The sequence below is a fragment of the Myxine glutinosa genome, chromosome 7 (assembly GCF_964187855.1).
Source record: "Myxine glutinosa chromosome 7, kmMyxGlut1.1, whole genome shotgun sequence".
Lineage (NCBI taxonomy): Eukaryota > Metazoa > Chordata > Myxini > Myxiniformes > Myxinidae > Myxine > Myxine glutinosa.
The window spans coordinates 98,836,222-98,850,307 of NC_136267.1; the positions used below are offsets into that span (position 1 = coordinate 98,836,222).

Consider the following 14,086-nt stretch of genomic DNA (forward strand, 5'->3'; position numbering starts at 1 on the left):
ATGTTATAAATTGCTTTTCGACCGATTTCTCAATGGTGAAGACTCACTTAAAAATTAAATAATTCTCGTATCCGAATCCACACTCAGATCTTCACCAAATTCGAATCGATTCGTCCGTGTCAGACACCGAACCTGTCCACCAAGTTTCGTCCAAATCCGTCCATAAATCTTTGAGATATCCTGCTATGTATTGGTTTTAGCCCCATCACTCAATGGTGAAGAATCACTTAAAAATTAAATAATTTTCGTATATTTTCGCAGTTACATCTCTACAACCTCCATCATGTCACCCTTAGTCTCCTGTTAAGTTTGGTTGAGATTGTATAATTGATGAGCGAATGTATCACGGTCAAAATCAGTCACACAGACAGACAGACACCACATATGTATTTTAGTATGATCACATTGTACCAGCACCTTGGGCTATATATTTCCTTGTGACAAGCGAATGATCCCCCAGAGTTACGGATGGGTAAATTTACCCAGAAATGGCTTATTAGTCCCCTACCGGTGTACACCGGAGGGGACTTTGGGTTTGCACGCCGTCCCTCCGTCTGTCAGTCTGTCTGTCAGTCTGTCAGTCTGTCAGTCCGTCCGTCCGTCACGCAAAGAACAGCTTTCCGGACGTTTTTTTCTAAACGCTTAATGCTAACGATTTCAAACTTGGCACATGGTTTCCTCATGATAAGTTACAGATCATGTTCGAACTTCACTACGTTTCGATCATTTTTGACAAAGTTATGGCACTTTGAACTTTGGTAATTTCCCCAACAGTTTTCCGGGCTATAATTTGGAGTGCGGTAAGTCAAAGCTGTTAATATTCCTCGTTTTAACTCCAATTTACATTCTCTTTCCAATTTTAGTGAGAAGTAGGGGTCTGTGCAACCATTCATGAACTTTATTTGGTGCAAATCGGATAATTTTTAGCCGAGTTACCTCAGACCGTGAGTTGGTAATTATATAATTCACACAGTGCAATACGTGCAGGCCACTCCACGGAGCGACCTTGCAGGCTTATTTTAACTCCGATTTACATTCTTTTTCCCCTTTTAGTGAGAAGTAGGGGTCTGTGCAACCATTCATAAACTTTATTTGGTGCAAATCGGATAATCTTTAGCCGAGTTACCTCAGACCGTGAGTTGGTAATTATATAATTCACACAGTGCAATACGTGCAGGCTGCTCCACGGAGCGACCTTGCGGGCTTATCACCGAGGCGAGGCGTGACACATGTCTCAGCATACCTCAGATCAAGTTTGAAAACCAGCATCAACCGTGCATAAATTTGCATATTCGATCTTTTTGACAAAGTTATGGCACTTTGAACTTTGATAGGGGACATGTATTGCAGCACAATACTCAGAATGCTTGTTTTAATATGACTTGTAATACCCCTCCCACCAGGGGCAGCGCTATGCCCATACATATTTGTATCTCGAGAGAATTTCTGCTTTTCCCCCCACGCTGAATCCCCCGGACCATGAAACGAACACACAAACATGCTCACCAATAGACACGTATCAAAATATAGTTTTATCAAAAGTTTGGACTTCGACAGAGCTTGGACTTTTTGTCCAAGCTTCTGAATTTAAACATTTTGCACCTCATTATGCAGAAATAAATTCTGAAATTTATTGATTATGATAGTAGTGCAATTGACAATTATATGGGTGTGCACACTCAGTTTTAGCTCCTAATGCAGGTGTATTTTGGCAGGTGGCTGCCTCTCGAATCCATGCCATCACGGTGGAACCTGTGTATCTTCTTCACATGGCACAGGACACAGTGTGTGTCATTGCACCAGCAACTGGGAAGGACTAACCTGCTTACAAGGTGCATATATTTAGCTCATTACTTCTGCCACAAACCTGTCTGTTTGATTGGTACTTGCGAAATCGAAGATTTTTCAAGTACGTACATTGGTTGGTCTTGTGCGTTATTACTTGGCAAAAGCATTTTTTTGACAAGTATGTTGATCACTCCAGTTTGTGTGTTTGTTTGCCTGTCCGCTCACTTGTACTTGTGTACAGGTCACAATTTAAAACCTATCTTCACGAAACTTCACCAAATGGAAGGGTTCGTGGTCCGACAAAATCCGATATATTTTTTAGGTCAAAAGGTCAACATAGGCCAAAGGTCAACCACGTTTTTTCAAATTTCTAAAATCCTCAATTTTCATCCGATTGAATGAATAAATGAATGAATGATCGTTTTAAGGTCATTTCTCCCCGCTGGAGCGGGGGTTAGCCTTGCGGGCCCCATGACAATCATGGTTCCCTGTTTGAGGCAATGTTTTTATGGCCGGATGCCCTTCCTGACACCAACCCTTGATCACGCTCCTACGATGCGCAGGGATACGGTGTACCTATTCTAAATCGGAGTACACACCGTGATCATTCATCCCAGCAAGCTGGTACTCAATTTGCCGACCTCGGAAGGATGACAGGCTGAGTCAACCCCCCTGGCGTTAATTCAGCGATCGACCGGGATTCGAACCCAGGATCCTAGGATCCCAAGCCGGCACCCTAACCGCTAAGCCAACACCAGGCTAAATTTTCATCCGATTGATTTGAAATTTTAATAGGATTTACATATCAACGAACTGTATTCAACCACCAACTAATTTTGAGATCAACATAGGTCACAAGGTCAACATAAACCAAAGATCAACCACTTTTTTTTTCAAATTTCTAAAATACTCTATTTCATCCGATTGACTTGAAATTTGAATAAGATTAACATATCAGCTAACGTAATTCAACCACCAACTATTTTTGAGATCAACAAAGGCCAAAAGGTCAACATAGGCCAAAGGTCAACCACTTTTTTTTTTAATTTCTAAAATCCTCAATTTTCATCCGATTGACTTGAAATTTGAATAGGATTTTCATATCAGCGAACTGAATTCAACCACCAACTATTTTTTGAGGGAGGCATAGGTCACAAGGTCAATATAGGCCAAAGGTCAACCACTTTTCTTGAATTTCTAAAATCCTCAATTTTAATTCGATTGACTTGGAATTTGAATGCGATTTTCATATCAGCGAACTGAATTCAACCACCAACTATTTTGGAGATCAACATAGGCCAAGAGGTCAGCATTGGCCAATGGTCAACCACTTTTTTTCAAATTTCTAAAATCCTCAATTTTCATCCGATTGACTTGAAATTTTAATAGCATTTACATATCAGCTAACTGAATTCAAGCACCAACTATTTTGGAGATCAACATAGGCCAAAAGGTCAACAACCTTTTCAAATTTCTAAAATCCTCAATTTTCATCCGATTAACTTGAAATTTGAATAAGATTAACATATCAGCGAACTGAAGTCAACCACCAACTAATTTTGAGATCAACAAAGACCAAAAGGTCAACATAGGCCAAAGGTCAACAGCCATTTCTTATTTCTAAAATCCCCAATTTTCATCTGATTGACTTGGAATTTGAATGGGATTTTCATATCAGCGAACTGAATTCAATCACCAACTATTTTTGAGATCAACAAAGACCAAAAGGTCAACCACTTTTTTAATTTCTAAGATCCTCAATTTTCATCCGATTGACTTGAAATTTGAGCCTGGTGTTGGCTTAGCAGTTAGGGTGCCAGCTTGGCATCCGAGGATTCTGAGTTCGAATCCCGCTCGATCGCTGAATTAACGCCAGGGGGGTTGACTCAGCCTGTCATCCTTCCGAGGGCGGCAAAATTGAGTACCAGCTTGCTGGGATTAATGATCCTGGTGTGTACCCCAGTTTAAAATAGGTACACCGTATCCCTGCGCATCGTAAGAGGCGACTAAGGGTTGGCGTCAGGATGGGCATCCGGCCATAAAAACATTTCCTCAAACAGGGAACCACGATTGTCATGGGGCCCGCAAGGCTAACCCCCGCTCCAGCAGGGAAAAATGGCCTTAAAACGATCATTCTATTCTTCTATTTTGACTTGAAATTTGAATAGGATTTTCATATCAGCTAACTGAATTCAACCACCAACTATTTTTGAGGTCAATATCGGTCACAAGGTCAACATAGGCCGAAGTTCAACCACTTTTCTCAAATTTCTAAAATCCTCAATTTTCATTCGATTGACTTGGAATTTGAATGGGATTTTCATATCAGCGAACTGAATTCAACCACCAACTATTTTTGAGGTCAACATAGACCAAAAGGTCAACATATGCCAAATTTCTAAAATTGTCAATTTTCATCCAATTAACTTAAAATTTGAAGACGATTTGCATATCAGGTCACTGAATTCAACCACTAATTTTTTTATTTTTTTTTAGATCAAAAGGATGCTCTACTGAGTGCCATTCTACTTTGTTCTGTTTTGCCAAGTGTCCCTCTATGAGTGATTTTTCATTCTGTCTGTCTGTCAATCACCTACAGGTCCCAATTTTAAACTGATCTTCACGAAAATCCACCAAATGGTAGAGTTGGTCATAAGGAAGAAGCCTATTGATTTTGAGGTCAAAGGTCATCTTGAGGACAAATTTCTAAGATTGACATTTTTCATCTGATTGACTTAAGTTGAACAGCATTTGCATATTGAGTCAATAAATTGGGAAATCAACTATTCTTGAGGTTTAAAGGTCAAATGTCAACTCAAGGTCAAACTTCTAAAGTCCTCAATTTTCATCTGAAAAATCATCAATTTTCGTCCAAGTGACTGGAAAATTAAAGAGCAATTAATTGCATAGTGCCTCACTGAATTGGGGAAACAACTATTTTAAGGTCAAAAGGACAAAGGTCAAACTTCTAATATCAATTTTCATCTGAAAAATCATCAATTTAAATCTGATTGACCCGAGCTTTGATTAAGATCGTCAATTTTAATATTAATGAAATGGACAATTTGATGTATCCATGGCAACTTTTTTTTGGAGGGAGGAGTGGATTTTGCAAATATCGTGCTCTGCATGATGTCTTTCTTGTTTGTCTGTTTGTGTTTGTCTGTGAACAAGATATCTCTTCAAAAAGTTTTAGACAGATTTGTATGAAACTTGGTGAACCCTAACAAGGACAAATCGATTCGATTTGTCCTTGTTAGGGTTCATTCGATTTTGATTTTGGTGAAGATCTGAATGCAGGATCCGAATCCATACGATAATTTTAAAATCTTTAATGTGATTCTTTACCATTGAGAGACAGGGCCTAAAACGATTTATAGCACGACTTCTCAAAACGCTGTGGATAAATTATGACAAAACTTGGTGGATGAGTTGGGTCGGTGACACAAACAAGCTGATTAGATTTTGGTTCAGGTCCAGATGCAGATCCGGCCTATCGGTAGAATAGGTATATGTTGTTTATAATAGTAAATGTTACTTTCCTCCTTAGAAGTAGAAGTGCAGATGTAACACAAAAATTATGATGCAGATTTCACCTGCCCTTGTTTCTCAGATGTTAACGAATGCCTGCAGCCAGATATCTCATGCCCCTTGTTTAGCTCGTGCCAGAATCGCTTCGGAAGCTTCACCTGCCGTTGTCCTCTTGGATTCAACTCTGCTGGACGTGAGGGATGCACACCAGGTGTGGGTGCTTTATGAGTACATGTGCACATTAATCTACAATCCAACATGGGTCTTGACATATAATGTGGTATTTTTTGTTTCTGGTTTTAATGTGAACTGCACACAAAAATAAGTTTCCTAGCAAGAAAATTCAATGCAGGCCATTTGGGCCATCAAGCCTTGCAGTGGTTGCCAACCTATGGTTGTTGGTCCATGCTCAATCCTTTTTAAATGCTGAGTGTCAAGTAAGAAAGCAGCACATTGTTTGGTGTGACTCAACCGGGATCACATTCGAACCGCCAACCATCCCGACTCAGAGCAGATGCTTCAACCATTACACCACCGAGTCACAGGAACTGCACATCATTTTCCACCAGCTTCTCATACTGACACCAGAATTATATATTAAAATTGAGAAGATAGTTTGTCAAATTCAAAGGAATAAAACATTTTTACCTCCGCCACCGAAGGTGGATGGAGGTTGTGTTTTCACCCCTGTCTTTGTTTGTTTGTTTGTCTGTGAACAGGATATCTCAAAAAGTTGTGGGCGAATTTGGACGAAATTTGGCAGAGAGGTAGCGTATGTGACACGGACGAAATGATTAGATTTTGGTGAAGATCCGGATTCGGATCCGGCTACTAGAATTTTTAAAGTGATTCTTCACCATTGGGAGGTATGGCCAAAAATGATACATAGCACGATATCTCAAAAAATTGTGGACGGATTTGGACGAAAGTTGGTGGACCGGTTTGGTGTGTGACTAGGACGAATCGATTAGTTTTTGGTGAAGATCTGAATATGGATTCGGATACGAGAATTATTTAATTTTAAGTGATTCTTACCATTGAGAGATAGGGCCAAAATTATATATAACAGGATATCTCAAAGAGTTGTGGACGTATTTGGACAAAATTTGGTGAAAGGTTGTGTTTGTGACAAGGAAGAATCGATTCAATTTTGGTGAAGATCTGGATTTAGATAGAAGCATTTAGGTGATTCCTCACCTTTGAGAGATAGGGCCAAAAACGATATATAGCAGGATGTCTCAAAAAGTTATGGACGAGTTCTGACATGGACGAGTTCTGACATGGACGAGTTATGACAAAACTCGGTTCATGAATTGGTTAGGTGACAGGAACAAGCTGATTAGATTTTGGTTCAGGTCTGGATCCAGATACGACCTCTCAGTGGGATACAAAACGTAAACTGTTCACCTGGCGGAGGTATGCTCTCTACTGAGTGCCGTTCTAGTTTTACATTTTATTGGTCTGTGTGATTTCCAATGGCTGTTGGAGGGAAAATCCCAGATCAGCTCAACAAGTCGGCAATGTGAGGTGGTACGCTCATTGATAAAATAACAGAAACTGTTTGGACACGAGGTTGGATGGACGACTTTTGAAGTGTCCGGTAGTGACTGGTAGACAGCTGAGGATAATTTATTCATGGAGGTATTTTTGACAATAAAATTTGTCTATCATTGTGTATCGATACAATTAGGAAGACACCGTTGCAGTTTACACTGAATGTGAATGTTGTCCTTTTTAAATGAAAACAGTACATCTTGGAAAGAGAAAGCTATTTGTGCTTTGTAATGTTCCAACTTAGGAAATATCTGTCTTACATTGCTGGCCTACCTCCAGGGGTCATTTCTAGGCTGAATGGTTTGGAAATTCTTGTTGAGCAGGTGGTGGTCAGCTTCTGATATCATCAAGTTGCATTTAAGCAGGAAAGTAATAATAGTAGTTCGTTTTTTCTTTTCAGGGAAAACATTTCTTGGCGACATTATGATGACAGTTCAATATCTCAAGGAAATGGATGACACGAGTTCTAAGGAATTTGCTGAGACTGAAAAGCAAATACTGGCACTTGTAAGTCACATCCAACAGATAGTTGTGTATTTTAATATACAGAGATCCGGTATCGTCAAGAGGCAATGTTAGGGACTCCTGTAATTCTCAGCTTTAACTGCTGCAATGTTGATGCTCAGGTTTTTCACAAAACTCTGTGTGGAGGTTTGAGCACATGTATAGATTCTCAATTTGTCACTGTACTATTAGCATTGTCGATTTCTAGCTGCTGTTACTGTCAAGTTTGTGGGCTTGAGCAGTTCCTCCAAGTATGCTATTTGGGGACTCGACACGACATTGCAATGTCTGGGGCCCCAAAGAGCTCGGAGGAGCTGGTGAAAACCACAAATGTTTCCCCTTTTAAAAAGCTACAATGGTAACAATATTTCCCTCTTTCTGTTTCAGTTGAATGAATCACTGAGCAGCTTCGCATTTGGCTACAAGGAGTCAGTGGTGGTGAAATTGCAGCAAGTCAAGGCAACAGAGCACAAAAACTTGCTGTATGTAGAGCGAATTAAAGCAACTGTCGTTTGCTTGATGTAGTGTACACCTCGTTACTTGTATGATCAAATCAAACCCATTATGACAATGCACGGCACACACAATGCTCATATCGGCATTCATAAAATAAATTCAGGTTAAATACTTACTAAATAATAAATTATTATTTCCTTGCAGTGTCTTACAGGAGTGTTTGTTCCAGGACTTGCCAGCATTGTCTTTTTTGTTAAGTTGGTTATGTCTCGCCATTTTTCAAAGTGTGGATTTGAAATATATGTGTGTTCATTATGAGCGTTGTTTAACTTTCTTTTCCGTGTGTCAACATTTATGGTCATTTGGGTTCCATAAAATATTCTTCATAAAAAACTCGATCTTTGTGTGCCCTAATAATTTATCACATCTCTTTTCTTTCTGATAGGCCAGGGAGCCTTGTGGCCTTGGTGATAAACAGTTTCAAAATTGATGCAAATGTTACGGAGAGGACAGTGGCTACTGCGGCAGATAGATTTATTCACAACTGTGACATCAGATATTCTTCGGAATGCCACTTTGCACAAACCCACAATTTGCTATATGCACGTGAGTACAGAATACATTGTTTTTTTTTTACAACTTGCATTGCACAACGATCTCACGACGACACAACACAACTATTTCTTTTATAAAACATGCCAGTTGTAATAGTAAAACAACATTCTGCAGTACAACATTTCAACAGCTGGAGATGCAATAAATGCACACGGCTCTGAGCAAAGCGTAAGGAAAAGCACTGAGCAAAGTCTCACCAGGAAAGATACAAGTGCAAAATAAAAATAAAAATCAACTCAACTTATTACTCGATGTTTCATTTTTGTAGTATCCTGCTCCGCTCTGACTAGAAACTCCGCGGTAGCACTGATCTCAGCTGGGAAGTCCCATTAATTCCACAAGCTGTTACAACTCTTGTATTGTGGGTCATTCAAAATATTCTACCAATGAAAACATTTATCTGCTTCTCGACAGGCAGCTTAGTACTACCATACTTTTTTTTTTTTTTTTTTTTTTTTTTTTTTTTTTTTTTTTTTTTTTTTTTTTTTTTTTTTTTTTTTTTTTTGTTTTTTTTTTTTGTATACAATATCGAGGCTCGTGAAAGAGCGAACATTAATCACACAGAAAGACAAACCGACACATAAAACATATAACATAGGGAGCGGTAGACAAGATGGGGAGAGAGGGGGAAGGACACAAACACAACATTTGAGAGCAGGGACCGAGAGACATGGAGACATCGAGAGATCTGAGAGAGGGCGAGGGCTTTGGGGGGGGCGTGGGAAGGGGGCAGTGGGAGAGGTATAAAACATATGGACACTGCCAGGACTTCCAGGAAAGAAGTTGGAATTTCAAACAAGGTGGATCTGGGGTGAATTAGCGGGGGTAGAAAAGATCAAGGTTTTGGATGGGGGAAGATAAGAGATGGTGGTGAACAGCTGTTTTAAAGACCTGGAGGGAGGAGTGGGATTGAAGGGAGTGAGGGAGTTTGTTCCAGAGGCGGGAGAAAAGAGGAATGAAAGAGTGAAGGTGAGCGGAGAGCCGAGATTTCGGCAGTTTAACCATCAGAGGGTTGCTGGCAGATCTTGTGCGACCTGTAGGAATATTTGGGGGACAGAGCACAGAGAGAGCTGGGGGTGCAAGGCCGGAGAGGAGTCGGTAGAAGACAGAAAGACCACCTACCTGCCTGCGGTGAGTGAGTGAAAGGCCCTCAGAGATAGCTTCATCGCGGGAGATTCCAATAATTCTGAAAGCTTTGGTTTCAACAGCGTGAAGCCGAGCTAGGTGTGAGGCAGGAGCACCGGCCCATAGGGGAGAACAGTATTCCATTGAGCTGCGGATGAAAGCCTTGTATGTGGTGAGGAGCTCAGGTGTGCCGAGGAAGGACTTCGCACGACGGAGGATGCCCAGTCGGCGACTGGCTTTGGAGGCCAGCTTTGAAATGTGGTTTTCCCAAGAAAGATCATGGCAGATAGTGAGACCCAAAATCTTGAGCGACAGAACTTCTTGGAGAGGATTGTTGAGAAAGTAGATGGGAGGGTTGTCCAGTCGATCTTTTCGGAGAGACATAGTAAGAGTGTGAGATTTGTAAGATTTGTGAGATTTGTGAGATTTGTGAGAGTACTTCCTTTTGTGTTGACGGGTTCTGCCTTTGACAACTCACAAAGTAAACCATGACCAAACTGAGACATTAGTACTTTCTCCTCTTGAGAGGACGTGAACATGGTCGTGGATTTGTAAAATCCCATGGAACTCTGGGCTAGTCCTTTGGTTAATGCATTTGTCAATAAACTTCACAATATTAATGTTGAGGCTGCTGACAAGATAGTTCAAAGGTGACGTATTCCCTTCTGAGCTGTCTAATCTGGGTTTGATTGCTTGTCTGACTGTAAGCATGATGCTTTCTAGGCAGAGTGTTGCACCACTGAGTATGTCATCCTTCAGAGGAGGCATAGCTGGCTGTCCCATCTTCTAGCTTTAGCTTGTGCTTGATAATTATCTTAAGGTATGGAAAGATTAGGCAATACTGTGTACATTCCTGGCCAAATTCAAATTTCTGCCATGGTTGAAGGATCCTTCGGCAGCACTCTGCAATGGAGTAATGTCCTGCCCAGGGGTAAATCCTTTATGATGTAAAAATTCAAGATTGGTTGTGGGCACTCCAATGCACCCAATATTAGTATGACATATAGTAACTATGACAAAATGAAAACTGACCATTTCAACATTCCCTCCCTCATCCAATCTCATCCTCCTCCTCCCGCTCCTCCTCCCCTCCTATTCCCTCTCCTACTCCCCCTCTCCCCCTCCTACTCTTCCTCCTACTCCCCCTCGCCCCCTCCTACTCCTCCTCCTACTCCCCATACTCTCCCTCCTCCTCCTACCTGCCAGTTCCACATAATTTTTGTTGATCTCTTATTGTTATGTGGAACACTACAGAGAGAGACATCTGTGAGCTGAACGTATGTGACGTTCAAAGTTCAACTTGCGTCAACAATGAAGGCATCATAAGCTGCACCTGCTTGCCTGGCTTCTTCAAACACCACTCACTGGACCGTGCCTGCAGAGGTAGCACCTATGGATGGCATTAATAAATTCTCCACTTATTAATAAATTTTCACCTGAGTAAAACATTGTATTATGCACGAGTTCAAAATTTTCTCAGAACGAGATACACACAATAGTGCAAGAAACGCTGTTTAAAAAAGACAAAAAATTTTTTTTTATATATATTGTTACGGATCTCAACGTCAGCCTTTTTTCCCCTTAAGAAGGGGGGATTAATCCCCTTGTGTGCGACTGACCGACGTGAGTCCTGAAGTTGCCTAGCTCCCTCCGGAGAGGCAGGTGAGCAACCTCGTTCGCGACCGCGGACAAGATGTTAATTGCCGAGAGGATTAGCAGCCACGGCACGAACCATTAGCAGAAACTAGACCCGATTCTTAAACGTTGGCCAAATCGTGCCACAGGTATCCAATGGGGAAATCACTAAAACGAAACGGATGTAAAGGAAAGAAGGCAGAGTAAGGAGGAACAGGAATTTATTACTAACTATTATGTACACAATCAAAAGTAACCAAGGAGAAGGAAAGATACGAAAATAATTTACAGAAGGATGGAAGGACCAGAAGGACACAGAGCAATTCTAGCTTACCTATGCAGTCTTACTTAAACACCAGGACAACACAGAAGACGGACGACAATCAGACTTATACAAATGGGGAATGAAGGCAGGAACGAATGGCTGGAAGGGGAGGAAGGTTCAGCTGGAGGTGGATGGCTGGACGGACGAGGAGATGGGGTCACAAGGCGGGAAGGATGCGGGTGGTGGGTGTGATTCCGGCTCGAGTTGAGCAGCCGCCGACTCTCCCCAATCGTCTCCGCACGGCGACGTTGCTTCGTGGCCGCAACTGCCGTCACCGCTGTCGATGCTCAAAGCTGCGGTGGTTAAAACTGCGGTTTGTTCAAAGCTGCGGTATGTTCAAAGCTACGGTTTGTTCAAAGCTGCGGTGGACTCCTTTAGGTGAACTCATCCCTTCCCTGGTGGGGGCGTCGCGTGACGAGTTATATAGGGCCACACCCTCGAATCTTCGCGAACCTGCCCGATCGTTCTTTCTCCACCCTCTCAAGCCAAACCCCTCGTGCTTGGTTGGTTGATCGGCAAGGGCTCCCTCCTCCTTCCTATGACGAGGTGGAGACACGCCTTTCTTCTCCGAACCGACCGCATGCTTAATGGAGGGCGAATGCAGTTGGCAAATGCGGTTGGCAATGGAGGTTTTTGGGAATTTGAAAAGGGAACTATCTTATGTCATCTGATGCAATGCAGAGTCGATTAATGGGAAACACAGCCTTAAACTAATACACATAATAAGGAAATAACTATTTATAAGGGTATATGGTGGTCTACGTGCATGTATATGGACTAAGAGGACGACCTTTGACCTTTACACACAAAACGGAGATATTTACAAGGAATCATTACACTACTCAGGGTGATATTTACAACAAGATTCTCAAATCCGCAACACTGCACCCTCATCCTCCAGGCACGGGCTCGGGCCGAAAAAACTTTAACTTAGTGCGACACGTAGGTGTAGTTCCCTCTACATTTAACCTGACCCTGAATGTGACAGTTTTAAAACACAAATAAATATGTCCCCCTGCTGCATTGCACCCTGCCTAACAGATTTACGCCCACAGGATAACCGAATTGTGGAATTGTTCTCAAACTATACATGAACGGTGGGGAGCATTATTTACAAGTGACGCTGATTGTATTTACACTGCAACCCAGGACCTGCGATAGTTCTTTTTGGGGGAGGGGAGACTTTGGGGGGGGGGGGGGGGAAGACAGCCTGTGCTGCATCGACGCACCAGCACCAACAAAGAGCACCATAAAGCACCAAAACGCACCAGAGTGCACAGTCACTACAATTCGAATTTAAAAAACCAAAACCCTGTTGCTGGTCTTGCTCTTCGGCTCCCTCTGCTGGTCGTTGTTCTTCCAGATGTTGTCAACTTCTTCTTCTTGCTGGTGGCCTATTTGGACATAATAAAAAGCACAAACGTGTCCGTTTTTTATTTATGGCCCACAGGGGCCGACTATGAGTGGTTCACCTGTGTGGCATAGGTGCCACGTCACCGACGTCCGCAAGCAAGATCTTGGGCCATCGTGGCCGGTCCCAGCAGAGGGGCCATGCCCCAACCCGTGGGGTCCATGAGTGGTGCTCAGCCACAGACATGTGGTCCATAAGTGGTGCATCGATGCAAGCAGCTGGTTGCGGTGGTTCGGGCACACAATGGCGGACTCCCGCACGCTCCCCTCAGTGCCCAGAGCACGATCCATGGGTCGGGGAAGGAAGACAGAGAGGGCAGGTTAGCGAGGGGTAAGGTCACAAGGGTACACATCAATAAAGGCAATGCAAGGTGAGGTGCGCCTGGAGACCGAGCGGAGAAAAGCTCGTCCCTATCATACGTCACCCCACCCGTCACCTGTTCTACCCTTGCCCTTACCCATATTTACAAAAACCTACACATTTACCAATTCATCACAACTGTCTCGTCTTCCCCATATTTCCCCTAATACCAAATTCGTCACCACAATCCCATTAATCCAAAATTTGCCATCCCCAATTCATCATCAATCCTCATAAGGAGGGAGAGATGGAACATCAGCACAATGTCACACCCACGTCATGATGCGTCTCACAACCCAAAACATTTTCACAAAAATAATAAAAACAACAAACCATGGCACGGTGTGGAGTCCTGTCACCTCAGGTGAGTGGATGTAGATGGTGCGAGGGGATTTCAATCCTAACTATGCTCTAAATGACTAACACACTTTACACTACCTGGGGTCTTTCCCTGCCAATCCATTGGCAATCTTACTCTATGCGGTTTTAAGAACCAAATTCCCATTGACCAAACTGTGGTGCTTCATCAATTTGGGGTCTCACTCCCCCGATTCAACTCCCTGTGCCTTTGCACAATGTCAAGACTGGGTCGTGTGGCTCTCCCAGCAGGTCTACCCACCTGCACACCTCCACCACTGCAGTTGCCTCCGAGCTTACCTGCTCCTTACCCTAACCTATCAACCTGGCTGGTCCTGCCTCACACCTAGCTCATCTTCATGCTGTTGAAACCAAAGCGTTCAGAATCATTGGAATCTCCCGCGATGACGCTATCTCCGAGAGCC

General features: G+C 42.6%; 1 protein-coding gene across 2 annotated transcripts in view; it reads left to right on the forward strand.

The window, feature by feature from the left end:
* LOC137431466 (protein HEG homolog 1) overlaps nucleotides 1–14,086 on the forward strand; it is a 31,746-nt gene that overhangs the window by 3,501 nt on the left and 14,159 nt on the right. For both annotated transcript variants that reach the window (XM_068122815.2, XM_078782037.1), the window contains exons 3-8: nucleotides 1,716–1,832; nucleotides 5,402–5,530; nucleotides 7,274–7,380; nucleotides 7,765–7,859; nucleotides 8,279–8,439; nucleotides 10,828–10,956. In XM_068122815.2, coding sequence (XP_067978916.2) covers nucleotides 1,716–1,832; nucleotides 5,402–5,530; nucleotides 7,274–7,380; nucleotides 7,765–7,859; nucleotides 8,279–8,439; nucleotides 10,828–10,956 — 738 coding nt within the window. The remainder of the gene's footprint in view (nucleotides 1–1,715; nucleotides 1,833–5,401; nucleotides 5,531–7,273; nucleotides 7,381–7,764; nucleotides 7,860–8,278; nucleotides 8,440–10,827; nucleotides 10,957–14,086) is intronic.